The sequence below is a fragment of the Penicillium roqueforti genome (assembly GCF_015533775.1).
Source record: "Penicillium roqueforti strain LCP96 04111 chromosome Unknown scaffold_51, whole genome shotgun sequence".
NCBI lineage: Eukaryota > Fungi > Ascomycota > Eurotiomycetes > Eurotiales > Aspergillaceae > Penicillium > Penicillium roqueforti.
In genome coordinates, this window is record NW_024067615.1 from 63,283 (window position 1) to 89,659 (window position 26,377).

Consider the following 26,377-nt stretch of genomic DNA (forward strand, 5'->3'; position numbering starts at 1 on the left):
CCATTGGAGGAGGCGGAGGTTGAAAATGTCCATGCTGCTCAATTGCCTATTTTGGATTTTTAAGTAAGGAGAGAAAACGACTTCCAGGGAAGTTAGTTGGACGCGGGGCACTAGAAACTTCCAGATGAAAGACTACATAGAATATAGTGCATGCAATAAGACTACGGCTTAACTAATGGCGTATCCCATATTTACGGTATGACATGGTAGATGCAGGTAAACAATAGAAAAGGGAGGTTGGCATGGCTGCGAGAGATATGTAAGAGACATATAATGTGAGAATTGGTCAAGGAAATAATAGGAGAAAACATATACAAACGAACAGATAGTACAACCGGCCGGCCGCACCGTCTTGTTGACAATTCAAGTGCCCAAATGAACTATTTCTTCAATGATGAGCAGCATAAGGCCCACGCGGAGTTGGTGCTGTGTGATCCGATTCCTAGGGAATGCAAGAACCCCCTTAAGCCGTCCGCATCTCAACTTCAGAATGAACGCGCCAGACTACTTGTGTTCATGGTTGGAGGTGGTGCGATGTTCATTCATAATGAGGGGACTGGTATTACAAGTTGGAAGTCAAGTGCAAGTAGTCCACCAGGAGCAATGTAGGAAAGTCATCGTATTTTAAAAAGATTTAGTCATACGCAGAGCGGCAAGACACATAACGGTGACGTCGCATGAGTGCCCAACGAGCTGAATCTTGGCCAGACAATCCGAAACCAGACTAGAAGCTGGATTTCTAGAGTTGCTTAGCTGCCAGGGCTGGCTGAGATATCGGGATCATGTATAGTGGGGTGTGAAACCCGTTAAGGTTGCAGCATTCTCGATAGGCTTGGCGTCCCTGGGACCCTGATGGCCGCCAACGTTTCGACAAGGTAGAATAGCTGCACAGTATAACACCTGAATCTCAGCCGTTGATTGTCAGGCTGGGCTTATCCGTTGGAGTGTGGTGTACATGGTCCTGTACGGCAGCCTGAAACCGGGAAAAGTCTGGCACCACATCCCTAGCAATGTCATGGTCTAATGATGTTGTTTGTTGGTTAACTGTAGTCGGCTTTCCGAGGATGAAGCGATACTGTCAGGCCACCCTTTACGACCAAGTTGATTTGCAGCCGCGCGAGACACTTGTTCGTGGTAGCCAGTAAAGCGCCGCACCAGTTGTCAGATGGAGGTGGGCCGTATTGCGACAATGTAGGTTGACTAGCTTTTTGAGAGTGAAAGGTTGGTCTAATGCAAAATCAGGTGACGGGGCTAAGGGTATGGGAATGAAGTTAGAAATACAATACAGAACTCGTTCATTGGGTATCGAAAGAAACAAGAAAGACCCCACGAAGACGATGCAAGGGGATCTAGTAAAGACCGAGGTGAAGTTGAGCCTCCAGGCCGTCTGGGGTGTAGGTACGAATGCAACCAAGAAAGCATTATGAAGAATCCTCGAAGCTAGAATCGGAGGAATCCGACATTGAGGAGTCCCTTACCGGGACAGGGACAGGAGCGCCGATACTCTCCAAACCTCGAGATTTTTCCAGAGCTCCATTGGAACCATCGAGCTTTGTATTAGGATCAACACCAGCTTCCTTTCTGAGTCGCTCATAGTTATCGCCAGCTTCTTTGATCATCGCCTGGATCTCCACCTCACGAACTGCGATATCTGCCTTCTCCTTCCTCAGTTCCTCCATCCGGCTGATCATCTGTGTTTTTGCGACTTCCATAGATGTCAGAGACATGCGCAACCTTTCAAAACTGCTAGCCAGTCGTGGAAGAGATGTCACTTTGGGAGGAGTCCTCGGACGATCAATACCGCTTGACTTGCCACGACCCATGGCCGAATGAACCTGAGCGGCTTCATAGGCAGCCTTTTCCTCCAAGTCAGAATCGTCTTCGTCGGAGATACCCTCAGCATCCTCAATAAGGTCACGCATTGCTTCACGATCCTTCCGCTTCTTCTCGCGCTCTGCCTTTCGGCCGAGCGCCATTTTGCCATCCTCCGTGAAGGCCTCGAACCCTTCCGCAAAGTCCTCGTCGTCCCGAACTAGTCTTGTATCTTGTTCGACTTCTTTATCTCCTCTTACAACCGCGTCCCAGTCGTCAGTGTGGGCCGCATTGTTCACGTCCAATGAAATGAACTCGTCCTCCGCACCGTGTTCCATAGCTAGGCGTGCGCGCCGGGCTTTTTTCTCTCGGATCTCGGCTTCGCTTGGGATATGTGCTTGTGCCGGGAGAGTCATAATCTCCCCAAACTTAGCTGCAACATCGACAACCTTGCTGGTTTCATCGTCGGTAGTTGTCTTCGGCGTTGAGGGCGTGGAATCGCGAAGTTCCTTCAAGTAGTCATGGCTATAGGTAGGCCGGTCTTGGTCCTGACCGACTCGTGCAGTGATTTTCTCAGATAACAGGGAAGGAAGTTGACCGGCACTTTGTTCTATTGCCTTGCGTCCAAGACCGTGGCGTTTTGGTGGGACTACTTCGCTGTCTTGGTCTCCATCGTTTGACGTCTCGGGGCCGAAGGATAACTGCAACTTGGATCTCAGCTTCAGCCTAGAGGAAGCTGGCCGCTTAACGACCGGCTCTAGAAATCTCCATGTCAGCTTCGATCGTGGTAGGCGAATATCTAGGGTAGAAAAAAGTAATCTTAGTCCACATACCTGGCGCAACGCCTCCCTCGTCCTCCTCGTCATCCCTGCCAACCTTGCGGGGCTTTCTGCGATTGGCAAATTTGCTGCTCATATTTGGAATAACCTAGCAATCAAAAGAGGTAACGAAGCGATGCAAGTTGGTGGCGTGAGAGGTGTGAACATGAAGCTGCCAGCTCTTATCGCATATCTCATATCCGGAATATCGTTCCTCCGGCACAGCTTGCACCAAACTCCCAAAGTCATCGCGGTATCTTGAATCTTGACAAACCCCAAGATACCCAAGCAACTCGCCCAACATGCCTCAAGCTCAGCCTGAATTGAAGAAGGTTAGTGCCACTGCTAATATATGGGTCTTTATTGTCCTAAGATCTCAGCTGACGTCGTGTCTTTCGTGCAGTACATGGAGAAGCGGGTCTTCTGCCAACTGAATGGCAACCGCAAAGTCATTGGTATCCTTCGTGGCTACGATGTATGTGTACACCCAATGATCCAGACTTCGCTATGTCGGGGTTCCCGCGGCTCGTTGTTGAAGATAGGAGGATGACGGTCCGATCGCACGCGGAATAACTAACCATGCTTTCGCGCAGGTCTTCATGAACATTGTCTTAGATGAGGCATTCGAGGAGAAGGATGGCGCAGAGAAGGTTGCCATTGGCATGGTTGTATGTTCAATCCCTATGGACTAGCTAAGATCCCCGCTAATGGATACGCATTATCAGGTCATTCGCGGCAACTCCGTCGTGATGCTCGAGGCTCTCGAGCGCATATCCGATAAATAAGCTACGCATCTACACGCACAATCTACGACGTTTCTTTGATTGAAGGGGCACGCACATAGGCACCACTCGATCACCGAGTGCTGGGAAAAGAGCTAATGCTACTGGGAGTTTCTGGGTCGGTTTCTCTTATGGGAACAATCAAAACCTTTTTTCTGTTCTATTTTTTTTCTGCTCGTTTGCTACGGCGCATTTTAGACGACTATGGCTATCCCAATGACTTTCTGACTGGTACGTCTACACTAGAAATTTACCAGGGGGGATGAACACAAGGCACAACTAGTTGGTATTGGAATCGGAAGATAAAGCTGAATCAATATTACGCCTGGGAGCATGCTTTGGCTCCATCCTCCTGCCTGGGTCGATGAGAGAGGGTAGAGATAATAAAGAGATAATGATAAAATACATGTGATATTCGAAGGAACAACGTTGGATATTCATGTGGGTCGACCACCAAACTTGAGCTTCAGCTTGGGTGTAGACGTGGTAGGGGCTTTGGGGGTTGCGCTTTGCGCAGGTGATGGTCTTGGGATGTGAATTTTGGGGAAATGGTTGGGAGTAGGAGTTCCTGGAGCCAGGCCAGTTTTGGACTGCTTGAACGTAATGCGGGTTGATGATGGTGCGTGCATGCCCTGGTCCTCGCGCTTGCGTTTCGAAGCCAGACCCATGCGGGGTTTGGTAGATCGATAGAAACGTAACTTGCCATGGCCTTGGTTTTGCACACTCCAATATCGAGGAAGTTTCATCCGCACGAGCTTGGAAGTGATTGGGTCGTACAGTGTACGGCAAAGGTCGGTGAGCTCGGAAAGTTCCAAGAGACCCATGGACGGTGAGTTACATGCTGCCCACATACATTCCTTCATAGATGTATCGCCAGAAAGCTCTCGTTTGAGGGCTTCGATGGCGCCAGGAATAGTCTGGCGTCGTGCGATGTCATCTCGGCGGATTTGGGTAGATGATTCTTGTTCGATGATCAAACCACCGTTTTGGGAGGCTTCGGTTTGTTGAGGACGACCGAAAGCAATCTGTGCTAGGGCCTGACCTAGCAAACGTAAAGATTGGTGGCGTATCCAGGGCGAGGAATCGGCCGATAATGTGAACATAAGCCAACGAAGAAGCTCCGGGCTGTGGGAAATATCCAGGTCGATCAAGCATTGGAAGGCTTGCATCCGGAGAAGGTCGTAGGTTCCCGCTCGCGTGTATGGAATGAAACGCATCAAATCCAGGTCCATCATCTTGGTTTGCATTAATTGCGCCTGGCATTGAAGAGCAGCGCGGGAGTAGAGGTTCTGGAAAGAGCTAGACCATTCGTCCATGCGTCGATATCGGTCAAACTCGGCGATAGCATCCTTGTCCAGTTGTTCCTCGGCCTGAGCCTCGAGGACACGTTCCATATCGAAATGGTCTAATTCCTCGTCCGTCCGCACCTCGCTCTTACCAAGCATCGCATGACAGAGGGACTTCATCAAGGAGGCAACATAGAAGTTATCCGAGTACTCATTGTTCGAGTTGTCATTGAACTTGAGTTTATCGAAAAGGAATCGCTTCACCCTTAATGGAGTTTTGCCACTATTGTCCCGGACTTTAGAGATTGCGTCAGGGATGACTTGCTGAAGGATGTAGGCCGCTCGGTCAGAGAAGTCATTCGATCGAGTCATGGGCGATCCCGGGAGACAGAAAAGCTCCTGGAACGCCTTCTCAAGATGATACAGTCCAACCCAATCAATCTCTTCCTTGGCATGTTTTACCAAGGCACGCGCAGCCGTAGTACGTATGCCATGGAAGTATCGACTATCCATGAGCGTTCGAACAAAGATCGTAGAAATCAGAGGGTGCTCTCGTTGAGCAGTCATGTATTGTAATGACTGATAATGTTAGCATAGTGACTCAACTTTTCAAGACAGCAGTATAAATTACCTCGAGTTGGGCCACAACATCTCGATCTTGCTGAAGCTGCGAGAGATACATGTACCCTGGCATACCGAGAGACAGTTTACAGATCCACTCGAAGTCTGCATCCATTCGTATCCACTCATAGGATTCCTGTCCCATTCGCTCCTCGTCCTCTTTCGTCCAATCAGCCAAACGCCAAGCCTGTGTCTCTTCTTCGGTTTGAAGCACATCCCCCAGGCAGTACAGCAGAACCTCTTCTTGAACTTCCGTATCGCCCGAGGCCACGGCTCTTTCTCTTTGTTTTTTGTTGCGTTTGAGCCTTTTGTACTTCGTGTTGTATGGAATGTCGAATTTCGTCACGCCCTCCTTGATCTCAACGATGTGCTCATAAGGAGTTCCATCTGCTTCGTGAATCCGAAGGGTCATTGACCCTGTGAAGACCGGCTGCACTGCGCCCGCGTAGACGTGCCGGACCTCTTCCTTCACGTCGCGCAAGAATGAATCCTTGTCGAGATCTCGAGGGGGTTGGGGTTCTGATTGGACTTGTCTGATCATCATTTCAACTACGAGCTTCTTCTTGTTGAATCGCTGGGTTGCTTGGAATCGTGGACATCCCGCCCCGTATACCCATTGTTGGAAGAATACGTCTAATTTCGCATGTCCCAGTCGCTCACAGGTTTTTTGGAACAGGGAGGATGTGACGGCTCCATTGGGTATATCACCCATGCGAGAGTTGAGGAAAAGTCGAGAAATAATGCGAGACATCGTGGCCTTACCACTCGCCTTGGTCAGTCGGCGATCGAGAATGAACAAGACCAAAGGCGCTTTCAATGCAACAAAGCGATATTCGGAGGGGTCAACCTTGAGAATGTTACCCATGTCGTATATAGAGGGGCGCTCGAAGTCTAGGTCGCAGACTTGATCAGACATCTGCTTCAATCTGAAACGGTATTCGTTGTTTCCGCAAAGCTTTCTCATGAACGTGTCTGTAATGTACCATGCCACACCCACCGTAACCCACGTATCCGAGGGTTCCGCAGGAATGATGTTGATTCCAGTCCACTGACAGGCCAGACCGTGCACCTGAGCCCGAGTAGAGTCATACATGGGGTCGATCATCTCGGCTGGGAAGAGCAGGTGGCTGCTGCATATTGACATACATGCAGTGGGAAGGCTATCGGTTGGTAAATCGTCGACGAAACAAATCTTGTAACTGCCGAATGGATAAGACCCGTACGACAAAGAAAAGAAGTCAATCGCCTGGGCCATGGGAAAACTGCTGTTTTGGACTTCATCGGCTCTACCCGGGAGGCAGAATGCGTGCAAAGGAATAGCATTTTGGCCAAGTTGCTCATCCTGGTCACTTTCACGAAAGTCGGCCAGGTTGACATACTCGAATGGACCAATGGCGAAGCCAATTTGCAAGGCTCCCAATGGTGAATATGACGCAAATGAAACTGTTTTGCGGGTGTGGTCTTTGGGATCGACAATGTCATCTGTCAGGTCGCCGGAGCACACCACTGACATATCAAGGCCCTCGTCGTCCGGAGAAAGTTGGCGGGTTGGCGCTTTTGGGCGGGATGGGGTCGCTGCACCGGCCGCATCTTGGGTCTTCCGGTCAAAAACATAACCAAGCGAGCTGGGACATGTGATAGAAACCTCCCAGGTACATCGCGAGGACATATCATCCACACATGGGAACAGGGGACAGCCGATACCAGACTCGAGTGAGTTAGTGGTGTAAGCATGAGGATACCGTCGATCACCATTTTCGACACCGACGAATTGTAATCCATCCCGAATATTGTCAATAACAAATTCGATGTTCACTGTCAAAGCCGTGAATCGTGGAAGGTTTGCCTCTGGCGCCCTGGTACTCGAAGGACCATCCACATTGTCCACAGTAGATTGTAGCGCGATTTGATCCTGTGCTTCGGCCGAAGATGGGTCTAGTTCATCGATGCGGACACCCTTTGGAATTGCGATGGGCAGGGTAGGTCTTGGGGGAGTTTGTAACAGGCTGTGAATCTTCGGTGTCAGTCGCTCGTGATAGTGTACACCGTAGAGTTGTAGCGACTCGTAGTGATCTGTGTATTTTGTTGTTGCAGGCTTGCCGTTAACGCTCAGCTGCTTAATCTCGCCTTGTCGAAAATTCAACCAGATTGTCCCGAGATCTCTGCGGCGAGGGTGAATTGTGATTTCCGTCCTTCCCTTGAGGCTTTTGGATGCTAGATCAATCTCAAGTTCGACTTTTTGATGTCCCACACTGAATCCCAGATCAAACTGGCGTGCCGCGGCACCAGCGGGCAGTTCGACAACACTCGGCATGATATTCTCGTCGAGGCCTGCGGAAATAATGTCCCAGAGCCTGTCCTCCAGTATCTTGAAGATTCCTCAGTGACGAGATGCGCGGGGAGCGCTTCGAAGACCATCCACCGTCATATCCAACCAGACTCAATATGTGATTGTAGTATTGAGGGCGGAAAAAAAATTCGAGGAGCACTTCGCGTGGCGCAGATCGAGCTCCAGATGACGATGAAATGCGAGATGGGCGATTACGCGATTATGGTGCACGGTGTATCGCACGGCGCTGGGGTGGATCGTAGGTTGAAGAAAGATTTAAGTGAGCCGCAATTAGGAAGATCGAGGGCAGATTAGCTGCAACAATGCGACTCAAGTCCGAACAATGCACTAGCAAATCCCGTGTGGTCTCAGCCAAGTTGAGCTTCCCTTGTTCGCGTTCCCGATGCGGAGCAAGGCACGTGATTTCAACCTGAAAATCCATCTTGAAACGCTTCCTACCTCTCCTTTTCTCCACGTATCCTTGAGCGCCGAGATTTGTGTTTAAAGGCATGATTTGATTCGCTGTGCATTTCTCCATTATACCCACTTGTTTGCCGACCGCGCTATGAACTGAGGTGCTGGTGTTTCCCCCGACTATACTACAACTCTGCGCGGTGACACGGCCCAATCTTCAAAAATGAGCGCGATATATCGCATGGTCCAAGGTTGGTGATATGAAGCCATTGACTGGCATATTTGTTCCTACTCACTTGCTAATTCGAACCTTCAACTCATACAGAGACCCAAGATTCCCTCTCCGACGAAGCCCTACTACCCCTTAAGTCCTACAAGTATTCGAGTGTCGATAAGTCGTTCATTTCTCGGTATATCTTGAAGCACTACGTATGACAGCCTTACCTTGCCCGATCGTTAACTCGGAATAAACAATTGACTCTTCCCCTAGTGGAATGCCTTCGTCGAACTTGTGCCGATGTGGATGGCCCCGAACATGGTGACCCTTCTTGGGTTCATGTGGATCGTGGCCAATATCTTCATCATTCAGATTTTCGTCCCAGATATGGTGGGACCTGTGAGTGTTCCTGTTCCTTACTGGGTGTTTTATCGGAAGTGGCGAGTTAATCGGAAATTTCAGGGTCCCTCTTGGATTTACTTCAGCTTTGCGCTTGGCTTGTGGATGTGAGTGACCGGCTACCCCTCCATCCACATGATGCTAACTCATACGAAATAGGTATTCGACCCTCGACAATGTGGATGGTAAACAGGCACGCCGAACCGGCACGTCTAGCGGACTGGGAGAACTTTTTGAGTTTGTACCGCCCTCCGAAAAGCCATGGATGGATCACTAACAAGGTACAGTCACGGTATCGACTCTTTGAACTGCACCCTGGCCAGTCTGCTTTCGACAGCCGCAATGGGCTATGGATCGTCGCAGCTTGGTGCTTGGACCGCACTCGTGCCTTGTCTGGCCATGTATTTCTCGACATGGGAGACGTTCCACACCCACACGCTCTACCTCGGCTACTTCAATGGCCCGACTGAGGGCCTCCTTATCATCTGTGGAATTATCATTTCCTCCGGAATATGGGGCCCTGCGATGTGGTCTAAACCCATCATTGGATTCCTTGATTTCCCCCAAATCTTCGGCAACAACTCCGTCAAGGACCTCTGGGTCCCATTTCTCATGGCTAGTTTCTTCCTCGCACATCTCCCCGGGTGTATTATGAATGTAGCTGCGGCGCGCAAGAAGCAGGGTCTGCCGTTCGCCCCGTTGCTTAAGGAGTTGGTGCCTATCCTCGCCTTCACTTTCTGCAACATCGCATGGCTGTTCTCGCCTTATTCGACTGTTCTTTCTGGGAACCACCTCATTTTGTTCTGCTGGATTATCGCATTCGTCTTCGGACGAATGACCACCATGATCATTTTGGCACATCTTCTGAGACAGCCCTTCCCCCTTTGGACAGTGATGCAGGCTCCCCTCATTGCTGGGGCGATCCTCATCAACCTGCCCATGATCGGGTTCCCGGTCATTGCCCCCTGGCTGGAACTCTTATATCTCTGGGTGTACCTGGTCTTCGCCCTGGTTATCTACATGCATTGGGCGGTCCTCGTCATCAACCGCATCACCACTTTCCTCGGCATCAACTGCCTTACTATTCGAAAGGATAAGGCCGCTGCAAGAGACAGAGCCTATCGCAACCTCGGTGAATCGTCCCACATCGATCAGTCTCGCGCTTCGACTGACACATCCAAGACACATTAACTTAGTATGCGCCACACTATCTTCTATGGACGAATTGACGATCGACACTAGTTCCCTGTTAGAGTGGCCAAAAGCGCCCTGGCCGGCGCATTGTTTAATTGTTCAACCTCATTGTAATTATGAACATGTCCATTCCTTCTACGTGTGTTAACATCTTGATCTGATGAGAGATATAACAAATCCCAGAGGGGTGGATTTTGATGAAATCCGGCATGGAAATTGTACCCTGCTATTCTGCACTTTTGTACTTACAAGATTATTAATATTTGTGAATAGATCAAAATGATTTAAATGAAACCCAGTTCAAGTTCATTAATCGAGAGAAATAATACAGGAAATTAGAAAAGGTACGCCCAAAGAAGAACAATCAACGCTGGCGAAAAGAGCAAAACAGAAAAAATTACAAAAACACCGCCAACAAAAAGTTCAAATGGGATTCTGCTCCCAAATTTTCATTTGTTTCCTCCAAGTCCAAGAGCGTCAGTCAGACCTCCCAGACCAAGTCCATTGATTATTTTATCCAATCCAAGACTGCCAAGCAGTCCATTCAACAATCCACCGAGACCAAGACCATCAAGCAGACGACCAACCAAGCCAAGCACACCAGTAAGCAACAAGCCAACGGCAGCGATGATCTGGAACAACGGCTCAGAGAGCAGACCCCAGAGGGGGTTCAGCGCTTTCTTGGCGTGAGGCATATCAGCAATACGTTTCTTGCCGTTGTCAATGGTCTTGACAACCGTCTCAGTGAGCTCCTTGATCAGGTCGGCAAGCTGATACTCCTCAGGAGTGGCATCGCGAGAAGCAGCGCGCGCCTTAGCGGTCGCGGCGATGCGTCCATCGGGGTCAAGAGCGCGGATGGCTCCGTTGCACTCTTGCAGAATGCGGCCGCCTTCTTCGAGGAGCGGCTTGACGGTTTGAACAAGCTTCTCCTCGTCAAGGTCCTCCTTCTTGGTATGGTCGGCTTTATCGCAGGCCTGCAAGTTATGTTAGTATATTGCTTTTGAGGTCTTCAATGTCGGGTTGGAACTTACCTCAGTGATCTGCTTACACACAGGCTTGACTCGGTCAAGAGTCTGGCTAAGGATAGAGATCATCTTCTCGGCGAGCTGTCGGTCGGACTCAGCCTTCGCCGCAGCCTCCTGTTCTTCGGCCGTGGGCCCCTCCTCGACCTCCTCCTCGGGCTCGGGGATGTTCTCAAGCAAGGTGCATTCGCCGATCTTATTGCCATCGTTGTCAATGACATAGCCGTTGTCATCAATACTCTTGCCGATCAGCGTGGCGAGGTTACCCGCAGTCAGCTTGCCAATAAGGTTGCCGTCCTCATCGCGGACTTCGCCCTCCTTATTGACCTTGCGACCAGACATGGGGTTGATATCTCGCTTCTTCTCCTCAGGCTCCCAACGCTCGGCCTTACCGATAGAGTTGCCGTTCTTATCGAGGACGTCACCCTCCTCGTCAACCTTACGGCCAAGGAGACGCTTGGCGTCGCCTTCAATTAGACGTCCGATGATCTTGTCACCGTCTTGCACAACTCCATCTTTGCCGACAATAGCGTTATCGAATCCAAAGAATGGACCTTCAGCCTTATCTTGCTCAGCGCCAGGGATAAGCCCAGCGCGTCCAACAACCTTACCATTGTCACCCCAGATTTGACCCTTGCCATCGACCTTACATCCAGCGAGGCGCTTATCACCTTCGAGGATACGTCCAACGACTGCACCAGTAGTAGGATCAACAACATTGCCAGACTTATTAACGACCTTGCCATCGAGAATAGAGAGGTCTTCTTCGGGAGCGGGCTCCTCCTCGGGGGGCTCGTAGGGCTCAGCACGGCCCTTGACATTTCCGTACTTATCGGTGATCTCTCCATCCTCGTCGACAGCACGACCACGAAGCTTCTTAGCCTCGCCTTCGACAAGCTTACCAACAATGGATCCCTCATCATCCTCGACGAATCCATCCTTGGTCACAAAGAGGCTGTCCATGCCAGCGAAGATACCCTCGGGCTTACTGTCGATCTCATCCTCGGGGATAAGCTCCACACGGCCAATGACCTTCTTTCCGTCGTAAATCTCACCCTCGTCAATCTTCTTACCGGCGAGCTCCTTGGGGTTACCCTCGACAACACGGGCAATCGGATAGCCGTCGGGTCCGATGACATAGCCTGCCTTGTTGCATGTGAGGCCATTGACAGCGGAAAAGTCAGGACCAGCCTCTTCCTCCTCCTCGGGCTCTTCCTCGGGTTCGAGGCGCTCAGCCCGTCCAAGGACGTTACCCTTGCGGTCGAGGATTTCGCCATCCTCGTCAACGCCACGGCCGCTCAGTTTCTTCGCATCGCCTTCGATCAGACGGCCGACGCGGGTCGAGTTCTCGTCGACCACAAAGCCGTCTTCACCGACAACGAGACCCTCTAGACCGGAGAAGGGGCCTTCGTCGCCATCGTGTTCCTCGATAGGGAGTGCCTTAGCTTGGCCGATCACATTGCCGCGGTTGTCCCAGAACTGGCCCTTGTCGTCGAGTGTCGAGCCGAGCTTAGCTAGTTTCTTGGGGTCACCTTCGGTCACTTGGCCAACGGGCTTGCCGGTTGCTTCGTCGATGATGTAGCCGAGCTTGTTGCAGACCTTGCCTTCGAGGGTCTCCAATCCGGGGATATTTTCCTCGACATCTTCGGCAGCATCCTCGGCGGTGTCCTGGGCATCTTCGGCGGCATCTTCGGCGGCATCTTTGGCGGCATCTTCGGCGCCTTCGACCTTGTCGTCGAGGGCATCGGTTGCATCTTCGGCGGCATCTTCGGCGGCATCTTCGGCGCCTTCGACCTTGTCGTCGGGGGCATCGGTAACACCTTCGGCGGTCTCTTCAGCGGCATCCTTGGCGTCTTCGGCGGTATCTTCGGCACCTTCAACCTTGTCTTCGGCGGTATCCTTGGCGTCGTCGACATTATCCTCGAGGTTAATCTTGCCATCTTCGGCGGTGTCCGTAGCATCGTCGACAGCGCCATCAACGGAATCAGTAGCATCTTCTGCGTCGGGGGCGGCATCTTCGGCGGTAGACTTAGCCTTGTCGACATTCCCTTCGGCATCGGAAACACCGTCTTCAACCTCATCAGCCGCGCCATCAACAGCGCTCTTAGCCTGATCGGCGGGGATATCGTCCTGAGCATCTTCGTACTGATCCTCAACATCTCCCTTAGCGCCATCGACCTTGTCAGTGGCATCACCAGTGGCCTCTTCGATGGCCTTCTTCTGATCCTCAACAGGAACCAAATCAACACGGCCAATGGGATCGCCATCTTCATCAACAATTTCACCGTCGTCGTTGAGGGTATACCCGATAAGATCTTCAGGGTCACCCTCCACAATACGGCCGACGATCTGACCAGCAGCGTTCTTGATAACACCGCCATCAGAAACAGGGAGGCCTTCAAGCTGAGCGATGTCCGTAACAACGTTCTCGAGATCAGCCTCTCCGACGTTCTCCTGGGCGTCATCGGCGGCGTTCTTAGCTTTGTCCGCGACCTCGTGCAAGATATCGACGCGACCAATCAAATCACCTTCCTCGTCAACAATCTCGCCGTCATCACCAACGGTTTGTCCGACGAGATCCTCTGGATCCCCCTCGACAACCTTGCCAATGGGGTTCCCATCCTGTCCTAGAATATTGCCGCCCTCGGCGACATCAAGACCCTTCAAAGCAGACAGGTCGAACGGCACGGGTAGGTTATCGGTAGCAGTCTTGGTGGCATCCTTGGCGCCACTTGTGACACTTTCAACACTCTTCTCGGCTGTCTCCTTCGTCTTGCCAGCGACATCCTTAGCCTTGCCGGCCAAGCTGGAGCCGCCGCGGCTGAGTGGGGCTGCGGAGCCGGAGACAGAAGGAGCCTGGGATGCGGCGTCGTCGGGTGGGGAGACGGGGCGGCGCTGCTCGGTGCGTCTCTTTGACTTCGGGGAGGGTGTCTCTGGGATAGACTGCTCGTCGACGTCGTCTTCAATTGGTTCGGGGGCTTTCTGGGAGAGTTTGCGGGGTGTGGCGGTCTTCTTTGTGACCTTGGGGCTTGCGGTGACAGTGCTGGGCTTGCTGGCTGCGCTGGAGCCGGAGGCTTTGCGGGCTTTGGCGGGGGTTCCGGCCTTGGAGCCCAGCTTTGGGGGTGCTTTGTTCACGGCGGGGGAAGACATGCTTGTTTCGGGTTTGGATATTTTGGTTTCAGATGATTTGTTATACAGAAATCAAAATCCAGTCGGATAATTGCAAATTGGAATGCAGTTGTGTCCGCTAAAGGCGTGGGTATACTTCGTAAAGGCGTATGTGAAATATAATGTACAAATCCCGGGAACAGGTATAGTTCGGGAGTATAATAGTTATGTTGTTGTTTCTAGATGAGAGAAATAGAATAGGAATGAATAATGAATAGAATAAACCCTGGTACGATTACTGGTGTTTATAAGAAGAGGTCAGTGATTCTGATATCATCGCAAAAGTCCATCATAGCTGTCTACCTAGAGACTGTAACCAGGCAGGACACATGCAGAGCTTACTACGTCATGGACCATTGATATCATAACGCCTTTTCCTATAATCATTTCTTGAAATCCCAGTTCGGGGGATCGGCATAGAGCTAATCTACACGATGCTCGGTTAGGGCGTGATACAGTAGGCGCCGTTAGCATAGCATCATCGGCATCATAAAGCGGGGCAATTAGACGTGCCAAGCAGAGATTTGTCTGGGAATTGGTCGATCGATGCGATACTTCCAGGGTAGGCTCACGAATCAGAGGCCCGGGACTGTGATATTGAGGGGAATGTGGCTTAATCTGAGTTAAAACGAGGGTGGAGGTGGAGCTCCGTGCTACTCCAGCATGGAAGCATATACGTCTGATTCGTTGCATGAATGACTACAATATCGAATCCATCCATACCATGTTCCTGGCCAGGTACGTCAAGTCCCAAGGTTCTAGATTATCTGGACAGTAAAATATGCCCAAAGCAACATGATTGGTCAAGTAGCAGTGCATATCCATGGATATTCCCCGAAGCCACGCTATGCCAGATGTGGGCGAACAAATCACAAAGTTCTATCAGGAAGGCCACATGTGCATATGTGAAAGTCGCCTCCACTGCCTGTCACTGTTCTTGTTTCAGGGAAAAATCAAAAAGGTCACCAGCTGCACTTCGAATCGCATTACATCAGAAGTCATATGAGAACCCTTGAACAGTGCAACTATCCATAACTCGTTTCTCCACGCGGGCAGTTAGTACAATATAGGAATCATTTACAATAAGCATATTTTCAATGACGATGCTCAAATATATTTGCATTCGCCATATTATTCGCAAGTCGTAGATTCAGCCCTAAACAAGAGAAATCCCAAGTAAAACCGGATAATGGTCGGGGTAGGTCCCTGTCGGAGGTATGAGGTATGATATCATTTCAATCTATTGGGTGGAGAGTTCAGCCACACAAGTCATTGGCTGATATCATCGTGCAAATTCAAGAAATATTGTTTCAAAGATCCATGGTATTCTCTAAATGGTAGGCTTGATATCTTGTAGTTGCAATATACTATACTATATTATAACTCGTGCAACGGCTACTCCGTCTGTACATGAATTCTCCGGTTATCAACTACCGAAATCAAGATTTGCCTCCACACCTCTTGGCGTCTGTGCATTTTTCTTTTTTTGGATCGATCGACTCTACGGAGTACATTGAATGACATTGTGCTAATATACCAGACGATAGCAAGGTTCTGGATATAAATTGCAAGATACAAGATGTTCTCATCCAAATCTGATACCCTATTCTTATTTTGTATTCTAGAGTCTAGACCAACCCTCCATAATATAAAGAATGCTTGTATTTGCTCATCCAATCTCAAGATCACTCTATACTTGACTTCCGATCGAGATCGATCGGTGTCTCTTCCCGCTGGTACATCCTGGGCAAGACTTTAGTGTTCGCCACCGACTATTGCCCGAAATGGATAGGATAAACAGAATGCATGGTACTCTAGCTACAACAACGTATGTTCAGAAGTTAAAATAAATTGATAGTTGCTCATCATGGACGCTTTATTTTGTACAACCAAAAATAAACTCGTAGCATTACCTTGGAAGGTAACTATGGCTGTGCTACTAGTTAGTTATGGCTGTGCTGATAAATTATGTAATCAGGGTCTGTGGCGGGCCATTTTATAACTAGTTCGTGGTTCCTCCTGAGAATGCATTAGAAAAACCAGGATCCCCGCCTCAGGGCTCAGATCAATCACTGAAGAAGAAGCTTCCAAGATTATCCGCAGAAAGACCACCGTACCCTCGCAGTCCGCAGTTTCATTGACTTCTTCGGGAAACTGCCTCGATCCAGCTCGATATTGCTACATACGCAGTCTACACAGATGAATACAGTCGTCACTCAAGGCTAGAAGGCTTCACCACTACATCTCCGCGGAATATACTCCGTATCCGCGAGGTATTCGTGTCTCTTGGCGGCTCCACTCCGGCCCGAGCTCCGCTAGCTAAACAGCGAATCTAAAGTCGAACGTTTTCTTTGACGCACTTCAGACTCCATATGGATCGCAGAATTATGTGCGATATAGTTGACTATTTACGTTGGCGATGACATACGAGGTTTGCTTTTTGATACTAGAGAAGGGAGCGACAGAAGTATGTACGACAATATATATTAGACTTGTGAATTGTTGAAATAAAAGATGAGTAGAACTGAAATCTCCAACAAGAAATGCAAAGTCTTCTATGTTCCTTGTAAAGCTTTGAGGCTTGACATAGATCAATGAGAAAGAAATAACAGGCAGTTCATAGAGACATTCTTAAATCCTTCAGCTAACAGACGAGGAGCAACGTCGAGATATCCTGGATCGCGCTAGATGTGGCAATTATTTCCGTAACCATTGTATACGAGCGTTATTTTAAGTTGGAGAAGCTGCTTTAATTTCAGCCACTAGGCCCTAATTGAGGCCGTTATCCAAGGCGCTTGAGACCCACTGCTTGATAGACGCGGTCAGCTCCGGTATATTAAACGCATTTGATTGTTCGAGCTAGTATAGCTTCCTCGTATAGAATTAGGCTAAGCATCGTTAGCGTCGCCTAATCTCCACCATTTTAGGTTCCACCAGGGACCAATGTCACCCTGCCCAGGTACTTGGCTATTTCAAGCTTAGCCCTTGTAGTGTCGAGATCGTTTGAAACTGCCACACTTACTCCTTTCGTTTTTTGTTTTCTTTCTCATGTAAGGTTATTTGTTGTCATCCGAATTACATATTCTCACCTTTCCTTGTAATGTTTGAAAAGCGGCGAGGACATGATTCACAAGTGGTTCCTCTGGCTCACCTGCCTGGCCGGGGGTGGAGTCGAGGCATTGTCACTCCACCAGCGGGACAAACCAGCAATTGTCAAGATCCCAGTTCAGCGCGTAGAGAACGTTGCCACCCGGCTTCAGAAACGAATATCTACAGTCTCGGCACCATTTGAAGTTCAGGTATGGCTTCCTTGCTGGAGTCTCTACATAGAATGACTGACCCCCTTTATAGGAGGAACCAGAATTTGCAAGATTCTTTAGGAGATCCAAGTTCGATTGGATACAAGTAGCGGGTATCTCGCGATAACCGCGTCCAACTCAAACTATTGTGAATCGACAAACGAAGAAGCATACTTCAACATCAGTAGCTTCTCAACGTATCAGGTGCTCGATCACGATTTCAATGCGACATATTATCAGGACCATATTCTGACGGGAGACTTCGCACACGAGAAAGTGGCGATCAATGGAGCCATTATACCCGCCATGGAACTAGGTGTCAACTTTGGAATCGATGGTGACAATGTTCTTGGCCTAGAAAACCTTGTGGGCCGAGAATCAGATGCCCCTGCGAGGATCCTCCAGGCTTTGATGAAAACCGGTGACATCAAATCAGCCGCGTACAGTCTGTGGATGGATGACTCTATTGGAACCATAGGAAGCATTCCCTTTGGTGGTGTCAACACGGCAAAGTACGTCGGAGAACATGCATACCATGTCTATTCCAGCTATCAACGGCGTCCACCATCTCCCCGTAGCCCTGGTGACAGGGATTGCAATTCAAGCCGGCGGTGCCTCCAAGAACACGACATCCGATTTACCTTTCTACGTGGCTCTGGACTCGGCGGTGTCATGGACATATCTCCCAGATGGGGTTATCGAACAGATCTATAAAGACTTGGGTGCTTAGTATTATGGCGATGTCGGGAGACTCAACTGCACCGTGGGACAAAAAGGCTATAATGTGACATTTACATTCACCGATTTCGATATTAGCATCCCAGTGAGTGATTTCATCCTGGGGGGTGATGGCGAGGTATGCATTTTCAGCATTGTACCCAGTGGCGGACAAACCGCAGTGCTAGGTGCTACGTTTTTGCAGAGCATCTATGTGGTCTATGATTTGTCCAACAACGAGATATCCATAGCGCCGACAAACTTCAGTTCGGGTGAAGACAACATCTTGGCAATCGGCAGTGGGTCGAGTGCGATCTCTGGGGGCGGTGTCTGTGTCGGTCACTGCATGTGCCATAGTCCCAACCACTGTCACCGAACCAAATCCGATCAGATTTTTTCCTTCTACCTCCGTTTCAAGTGCCCAGAGTGCCACTTCGACTAGCAAGGGCTGGGCAATAGCTCCGACTGGAAGTCCCAACAGAGTTATGGCTGGTCTTATTGGTGCAGGGCTCCTAATCGTGCTATAATATTATCCGAGAAGGGTGAATCTGTCCCAGTCAGTGATTCAATTCAGGGTGATTGCGAGTGGCCAGATATTCAGCCTTGTACCCGCAATGCTAGGTGATGTGGTTTTTGTAATATACGTGAGACATTAAATGTGAGGGTAGGTGGTAAGATAGCAGGACGCTTCTACATTGTCAGACTCTGTTATGAATGATTTAAATTCATCTCAGTCAGGGGCCGAGGTCTTATCAGCTTCCTCTGCCACTTTCTTGGTCTCTAATGCGCCTCAAAATATAATGTTCTGGGGTCAGCTTGAGCCGCTTATCCGATGTCAGTGCTCTACTTAATAAGAGAATAGAAAAGTACACATATCAAGGTCATGTGAGCGCACCGGGTCTAGACAGCGAGCCGGGTAATCACTGAGTAATCAACTAGCCCGATGAATAAGAGAGTCTCTAGTATCCTATAGAGAAGATCGCATGATTTGTATGAGTTAGGTAAACCAACGACCAAGTACTATAGTACAGGAGTTGGGAGTAATGAGTGCAGGATCGGTCCTCATAGGGCCGTACATGATCACATGACAGATTTCTGGGATCTCACTAGGATAGCCCGTGAATATATCAATTCGCAGGTAGAATGTATCAAGGTGAAATCTAGCAGCGAGGTGGGTCAAAATCAAACCCGCTCTTGTGGAAGAGCCCAATCTTCCGTATGGGGCTCACGCCGCCGAGCGTGAGCTTTCTTCCGCTGCCGTCTCTCTGGACTGAGTTTCGCCATTGGAATTGCAGAACATGGCCAGGAAGGTATCTCTATCAAGATCTCCATTGACAAGCCTACTTTTGTTTTTGACGGACCCACCGTGTAAATGATGCTCTCTGGTGGAAGACGAATCGTAAGCGCGGGCAACGTCTCCATTAAAGACCTGAGCAGAGTGATCGATGTCGGTGTTTGTATAACAGTGCTTGATATGGCTGGGAGATTGGATATTGTCGGTACCATCGAAAGAGGTGCTGTTACTTTGGCGATCTAGGGGTGGCGAGATATGATTAGCAAGGGATGAGATGGTTAAGTGAGCGGACAGAGACACCTTGATCATGACCCGGTGGATGACCTCTGACGAACCCCATGGAGCGAACTTGCTCATCCGAAAAGGAAAAGGAGCGCGTCTCAAGGGAACGGTCACGATCCTGAGTGTAGGTGGCGAGACCCCACTCACTATGACCTAGTGGAAGCTCTAGGGCCGAGTGAGAGGCTCCATGGGCATTCACCGAAGGATGAGGGGCCGATAGGTATGCTTCCATTTCCCGACTTGAGGGACCGGATGCTTGAGTTGGGCAGATCGGCATAGCTTATAGTAGCATGAGCGACTAAGGGTAGTAGAAGAGGAAGACCGTGGGAAAACTAAAGTGGGCGCGACAAGAGCCGGGGCAGATGGCTCTTAAAGAGCGTCCATGACAGGGGGTAACAATGCAGTACGCAGATATGCCGATAACGATCTAGTCGAATGCAGGATGATCAGATCACAAGTGGCGGCAGGTGCGGATGGTAATGAGGGTCTGATCGCCCAGGCGATTGGGCGAACCAAGCATAGGTATTAAACGACGGGGCGGTGAACTCAATCTGAGAGGCAATCGTTACGGGGCTTGACATTAGTACCGGACTGTATAGATATCATAGCAGATGAGAAGATTGACAGGGGAAAGATTTACCCAGTAAAGCAGACAGGAAATTTACAAGGACAGATATATCTCGAGATTCTGCTGTCGGTCGCGACTTTCTTGGGGAGTACTGTACATACGAGACACTCTCCTCCCAGCAACCAAAGAATAAAGCGCCTGGGAAAAAGAATAGCGGACAGCCAAACACAGCAAGCCACTGCTGCAATTGAACAGCCTGGATGCATTAGCCCGCCGTATTCGCCTACGCGCCGAATCATTGATCGTAGGATTGTCTAGCCTCCAAATCACTTCGCATTAGCGGCTCTTCGATCCCATGGAACGCAGTGAACGCTAGTTCGCCTTGCGCCCTCCGTTTTCCGGAGCTATACAGTAAGCCCGGAGCGATCAAGAGAGTGCCTGAGAACCATGTTGTGGATCCTGGGGTCGGATATGACTTCCGGAGGCGGGATCTGGAATGGGCGGTTAATATTCGAAATCGGTCACTAATAATGCGTATATTTGACCAAGCCGTCTCCTGAGCGCTCAAATCCGAGAAACCCGCAAAGACGGCCAAATTCAGGGGCCACGTATTGGTCATATTTTAGTCAATTTAGTTATATTGTTATATTCCTTATATTAATAGCCCATTTTAGGGCCCACTTTTCATTTTGTAAATCAGACCCCACGTTCAGTTCCTAGCATCATACCCGGCCCTAGGATCAGATCCATGGCATGGTCCCAAGGCGCACTATTAGTCGCTAGTCGCTCTTAAACTACGACCGTGTATATTCATAAGGACGTAACAACGACAGCCCTTTCAAAAAGGGCATAGCCGGCACACCGAGGTTCGTTCTCCGGTTCGAGTTTGATAATTTCGGGTAGAGGCTGAGGAGCTATAGGTGAAGTTACGATACGAGAATATCGGTGAGGTATTAAAAATTTATGATATCCAGGGAATTTAGAGACAATCGATCGAAATATACTATTCGGTATAACAAATTTTATTCTATTACTTTATATCATCTAGAGCAGGACCAATTGTATTAATTACTTTAGGCTGCCCTATCACAATAGCATGGCGCAGAACCTAGATTAACGCTAAAAGATTGAGCGAGAAAGGCCTAAGGACTGATACTATGAGGCATAGTAGAGAGCTGTCTCGGGGCCGTCTTCGGGATGAAAAGAGGGGTTATCAGGTCTCTCTTGGTTCTCAGCGGCTTTTGATAGGCCCGAGAGACAGATACATAGGACTTTTGTCATGCGCAGTGACGCGAAGTTAGGTACTCTCTTTGTCATTGGCTACTAATATAGTTATAGTTTTGCGGCTGTCTACGGGAAGCACATAGGAACACGGGCCAGAGCGGACGGCGATTCCGCCTTCTCGCCCGGTCTATGGCGCACTTAACTTTTTTTTCATCTACTACCTATTTCAGCTTGGGCTCCATATAATTTTTCCAGGCTATTCCAGGTACTTACAACCATAGTCGTCCGCTTAGACTTAAGCAACATGGGATTCGGTTCTAGTAGGGTGTGTGACCACCGACGCATTTATATTCAATCATAAGCTTGATTCTCCAACGCTTCGATGCATTCCCTCGGGTGCCTATTTGTATATGCTACGAGAACGAGTGTTCCAGGGGGCAGCAGTCCAATCATATTAAATTGTAGCTTAGCTGGAAGGATCAGTGCGGCAGTCGCGCGACTTGGGTGAGAATCCCAAGGTGAGAATATCTTTACTATGTAACTTTAGCTCTCGGGGTTCCATGGCCAATCATAAACTCGAATTAAACGCCTTCCATCCCAAACATGGAATTGTTACCACCATGCTGTACTCAGATTACATCAGGCCTTTTTGATGAAAGGTTTAGAATATCTCCTATTAGCACAAATATAGTTGTAGTTGAGTCCAGACATATGTGATGAGTATGAAACTGTAAGACGGTCTGGATAAACCAAAGCCAAATAAACCTAATCAATCAAGTGGTTCCCCGGCGGGCCGTGTCTTATGACCCACTTTCCAACGCATTTTCATTAGCTAATATAGCATGTCCATAACTAACTAACTAGTTAGACCTCGTTCTGACCGATCACAGCATTTTAGTAGGCTGTGAGTATTGAGCCTTGGCTAAGCCTTGCTTTGATAGGAAATTTTTGGACGAATAATAGTTGCTCTTCATGTCGGTCTTGATATTTCGAATATCTGGCAGAAGGGGCTATTTTATGAGCCATTCGTTTGCGCCGAGGTAATCAAGAGCAGTACTCGGATTTTTCCCGCTAATATTTTCTATCTTGCATCGACTTCATTTTATTGCGAGATATTTTGATCATGATCCATTCTCTCTCCAGCCACAGAACTCCGAAAATCAGCCAATATGAGTACCGAGATGGACGAACTTAGCAAATCTTTCGGTGATCTTTCGCTAGTACAAACACTGGAAATGCTTGTGGAGAGGACAATCAAACCTGCCCTTGCGGTGCAAAAAGAAATCGAACGGATTCTTCCAACCGATCCTTATCTTGCCGGGCCGAGAAGCTTCGCGAAAAATATAACTTATCGAAAATGGGCTTACAAAATTTTCAAAAACTGCTCTGCGGGGTTCGCACATTCCCCTGGATCTTGCTTCAAAATCCAATACATGACCATTTGGAATACAAGGAGATGGTGGCAAAAACCAAAACTCTACTCTGGCTCGAAGTACAGTTGCAAAGGCTTGAAATAAAGCTTGAAGACATCATCATCGTGGACTTATTTCCAATGTTGACCGTTAAATGGGTGAAAAGTCACCCCGATGAGCGCAAAAAAGCAATTGATGAAATTTTTGCGCTCACACTTGATTTTATTTACACGTTCAAGCCGCCGGTTATCCTTTCGTGCCAATGTGTTAATTTCCAGGGGGCAAATGTCTGGCCGTCACTGAAGCATGAGGCGGCTGAAAAGCTACGATCATCGATACGAGGTGCCGAAAACAAACGAGTATCAGAGTTCTCACACAAAGAACATGTTACCCATATTGTACATGGCTTCCACCCTTCTGCAATGCGCCGTATGCCCCGCACGATACCTGGCCGAGCGACAAGGCTCGAGCGAGAAGTCTTGCTGGGTCGGATAATCTCTTCTTTATTCCAACCGTACTCAGTATGGCGAAATAATTACATGCTCGGGAACCGCCAGAGTATTAAGAAACGGGCTATCAACGTACACCTGCGCCAAATGAAGAATGAACTTGACCAGATCCATGAAGAGGGACTTGCTATGGGCATATCCCAGGAGCCAGACATCTCCCCCACACTTGCTGAGTGGAAAGACATCGATAATGCGTTGGATGAGATGTCGAATCAACTGTCACTCACCAAAATCTATGTATTTATGACTTCTGAGAGCGCTATCATCTAGCCAACCGGACTGATCCAGCACATAGTAATGAATGTGCTGCTTCTCAGATGAACGTGCGAAGAACATTGGATTTTCTTTTATTTTCTTTGCTATTAAAAATATATTTTTTAAAAAGAAGATATAGAAAGTACTCTAAGAGTATATTACATATACTATATTATATAGCTTTATATATAAATTTCAAAATGAGAAAGAAGATAAGGATAATACTATCTACTACTATAAGCTAATATCTATAATACCAGAAAAATATAACTATTGTAATGGGGAAACTGCGCCACCATTGCATATGCGCTACTGTCGAAGGAATGGCATATTTATTCCCTGATTCCTATCCATCGGCTCCTTCGCCGGTCCTTGATATGATCCTTGTTTTATTATTTGCCATTGTCTATTGATACATTCGAGAATATTAGAGGGCTAACAGTGGATATATTGACACTGATAGAGTAGATTGCGTAAAAGACTAAGCAAAAAGCTATGGATTTCAAAAGACGACAGAGGAAAGGGGATGGCAGAGCCATGATGATATGAATACAGGCCAGCAATAGTCAAAACTAAATGCATATGGCGAGAAGTCAGCAAATGCTGTTAGAGGAGTACAGCGGAGTTATCAGCATACTCTGACAGAAAAAGCAAAGAACTATCAAGGAAGATGCAGAGAAACGGAGTGATTCAGCCTGAGCTTCATCGACTCGACGACATCTGGCATATTCAAAGCTACTCCGATGCGGTTTCCCTCGTGGATCACATCAGCAAATAGTATTCCTGCAACATCTCTGTCGGCAGAGATCACGAAGCTGCCAGAATCGCCATCCTCCAGGAAATCGCCATCCACACGAGTGATAACATATTCTTCGGTGATATGGGTTGCCATTGATATTTCAGCGCCATCGATTTCATATCGTCGCCCTTTCCACTGACAGACGCTTTTCGCACCATTACAGATGCCCCCAGTCACCTCCGTGGTACGACCTTTCTTGAAGTAGTACTCATCAGTCTGTAGTTCACCAAACTGTGTGATAGAGCTGTTAGGCCGGGGAAGAAAGGTTGCAGATCCACCAGATAGGAGATTAGTCGACGTGGGCCTCTGCTTCTGCGGGATGTCAGGTACTATGTTCGGGCGGAAGTACCGTTGCTGGGCTTCGGTTGTAAGCTCGACGAATGCCCAATCAAGGAACCGTTTGCCATGGACCAATAGTCCTGATGCAAATCTGACTTTGCCGAGAACGTATGGCATAGACTTCACAACATTTTGTGTCTGGATCAGACTAGCGTCGGCGACGTCGAGGTCCTGGAGCCGCTGCCGAGAGGCTTCTCTGGGTTCTTCTCCGGCGAGAAGCCGCAGCTCAATGGTCTCTTCGATCTGAGCCTTCTGGGATGCGAGGCTTTCTCTGTGGTGCTGAATATCCGCGAGTGTACGGTCTCGGTCCATCTGGGCGATAGACTCGATGATGGTTGCATTTTGGTCGTCAGGGGGGAAATTGGCGGAAATTCCAGTGCGATCAACCTCATCGCGGAAGGGAGTGTGTGCTGTTGGTCTCACAACATGGTAGTTAGTTAGAAACCCAAAATGGGCCCGGTCGTCATATCTTAGTTCAACAAAACCGCCCAGAGTTCCAACATTCTGATCACCGCTGATTCCAATTGAATCACCCATCGCCACCAAATCTCTGTCATCAAACCGATCTCTGAATGAGATGGAAGGATCATGTTTCAGGAGATTAAGGGTTCCCGGCAGAAACTCCACGTCAACAAGCAGAGCTGACACCTTCAATGAAAGTTGTCCGATGATCCGGGCCCGGATTTCGTACCAGTTGGCCATGAGTAGTGGCTGGACGAAAATCACAATTCCAGGTCGCGCCGAGCGAATGTCAGGGCCACCGACGTTGAACGGGCAAATCATTTGCCAGTTCTCCCCCACTGCAGAACTCATCGTTTCCACAATACTGTGCTTGAGCGTGTGAAAGGCGGAAACCACTGCACTTGTTGAGGCAATGGGATACAGATGAGGTGGAGAGAAGTGGTCTCCGTTGAGAACCTCGACGTGCACATTCGTAAGGGAATTCTTATGAAGCAGCTTGACAAGGCTGTCTTTGATAGGCCCTAAGCGGATGAAGGTTGACCCATCACCCGACACCGTAACGCGCAGCAAAAAGAAATAGCTGCCTGTAACTCGTGCTTTCAGGGTGTGGTGGAAAGATTCTGTGGGTATCCGGTGTTGACTGAGGATTGCGTCGATCTCAGGCCGAAGATGTCGTGTTGGATTTTCTTCTGCAGTGAGAAATTCGGTCTTCATTTCCGAGTTGTCATGTCCGTGGAATGTGTTGCTCCGAAAGGGGTCTGTGCGATAAAGGAACTCCTCCAGCCTCATTTCACCTTCATTGTCCTCTGACTCCCTCAGAAGCCGACGCCTCTTCCGCGGGCTTAGCGGGCCTGAAGAGGCGGGACTTGGAAACTCGCGGGGCTTGTAAGTGGACATTCTGATCTGAAAGAAAACAAATGGATGAACTGAATATTTCTGCTGATGAAGTTGGGAGAGGAAAAAAAGAGAAAAGAGAAAAGAGTTGAGTGGGCTTCCAAGGTGAATTCTAGCTTTTCGGACCGCTCCTCAGTAGGGCGTAGGCATGCGTCCACAATACCGCCAGATGACATGTAGACATGTGAGCTGTTTACCCGTTCAGATGTCGGCAACCTCCCGACATTGATTATCGTACCTTGCCGTCTCAAATTTCAATGA

At 48.9% G+C, this 26,377-nt stretch overlaps 8 protein-coding genes across 8 annotated transcripts; 3 read left to right on the forward strand and 5 right to left on the reverse strand.

Annotated features, from left to right (window-relative positions):
* Nucleotides 1-1,421: 1,421 nt before the first annotated feature.
* LCP9604111_9566 (uncharacterized protein) lies at nt 1,422-2,727 on the reverse strand (the record flags this gene model as incomplete). Its single annotated transcript, XM_039077834.1, has 2 exons — nt 1,422-2,569; nt 2,646-2,727. 2 exons carry the CDS (start codon nt 2,725-2,727, stop codon nt 1,422-1,424), a joined length of 1,230 nt encoding a protein of 409 aa, XP_038924450.1.
* Nucleotides 2,728-2,932: 205 nt separating this feature from the next.
* LCP9604111_9567 (putative small nuclear ribonucleoprotein SmG) lies at nt 2,933-3,415 on the forward strand (the record flags this gene model as incomplete). The annotated part of the gene is made up of 4 exons (XM_039077835.1): nt 2,933-2,962; nt 3,034-3,105; nt 3,224-3,298; nt 3,356-3,415. 4 exons carry the CDS (start codon nt 2,933-2,935, stop codon nt 3,413-3,415), a joined length of 237 nt encoding a protein of 78 aa, XP_038924451.1.
* Nucleotides 3,416-3,849: 434 nt separating this feature from the next.
* LCP9604111_9568 (transcription initiation factor TFIID subunit TAF2) lies at nt 3,850-7,633 on the reverse strand (the record flags this gene model as incomplete). The annotated part of the gene is made up of 2 exons (XM_039077836.1): nt 3,850-5,277; nt 5,330-7,633. The coding sequence occupies 2 exons, from the start codon at nt 7,631-7,633 to the stop codon at nt 3,850-3,852; spliced, it is 3,732 nt and encodes a 1,243-aa protein (XP_038924452.1).
* Nucleotides 7,634-8,285: 652 nt separating this feature from the next.
* Nucleotides 8,286-9,869, forward strand: LCP9604111_9569 (uncharacterized protein; the record flags this gene model as incomplete). Its single annotated transcript, XM_039077837.1, has 6 exons — nt 8,286-8,313; nt 8,388-8,491; nt 8,553-8,678; nt 8,742-8,785; nt 8,838-8,915; nt 8,966-9,869. The coding sequence occupies 6 exons, from the start codon at nt 8,286-8,288 to the stop codon at nt 9,867-9,869; spliced, it is 1,284 nt and encodes a 427-aa protein (XP_038924453.1).
* A 452-nt stretch (nt 9,870-10,321) lies between these two features.
* LCP9604111_9570 (LEA domain protein) lies at nt 10,322-14,044 on the reverse strand (the record flags this gene model as incomplete). The annotated part of the gene is made up of 2 exons (XM_039077839.1): nt 10,322-10,846; nt 10,904-14,044. 2 exons carry the CDS (start codon nt 14,042-14,044, stop codon nt 10,322-10,324), a joined length of 3,666 nt encoding a protein of 1,221 aa, XP_038924454.1.
* Nucleotides 14,045-17,184: 3,140 nt separating this feature from the next.
* LCP9604111_9571 (uncharacterized protein) lies at nt 17,185-18,075 on the forward strand (the record flags this gene model as incomplete). The annotated part of the gene is made up of 2 exons (XM_039077840.1): nt 17,185-17,361; nt 17,443-18,075. 2 exons carry the CDS (start codon nt 17,185-17,187, stop codon nt 18,073-18,075), a joined length of 810 nt encoding a protein of 269 aa, XP_038924455.1.
* Nucleotides 18,076-19,303: 1,228 nt separating this feature from the next.
* LCP9604111_9572 (uncharacterized protein) lies at nt 19,304-19,931 on the reverse strand (the record flags this gene model as incomplete). Its single annotated transcript, XM_039077841.1, has 2 exons — nt 19,304-19,611; nt 19,673-19,931. The coding sequence occupies 2 exons, from the start codon at nt 19,929-19,931 to the stop codon at nt 19,304-19,306; spliced, it is 567 nt and encodes a 188-aa protein (XP_038924456.1).
* Nucleotides 19,932-24,283: 4,352 nt separating this feature from the next.
* LCP9604111_9573 (uncharacterized protein) lies at nt 24,284-26,119 on the reverse strand (the record flags this gene model as incomplete). Its single annotated transcript, XM_039077842.1, has 1 exon — nt 24,284-26,119. One exon carries the CDS (start codon nt 26,117-26,119, stop codon nt 24,284-24,286), a length of 1,836 nt encoding a protein of 611 aa, XP_038924457.1.
* Nucleotides 26,120-26,377: the final 258 nt, after the last annotated feature.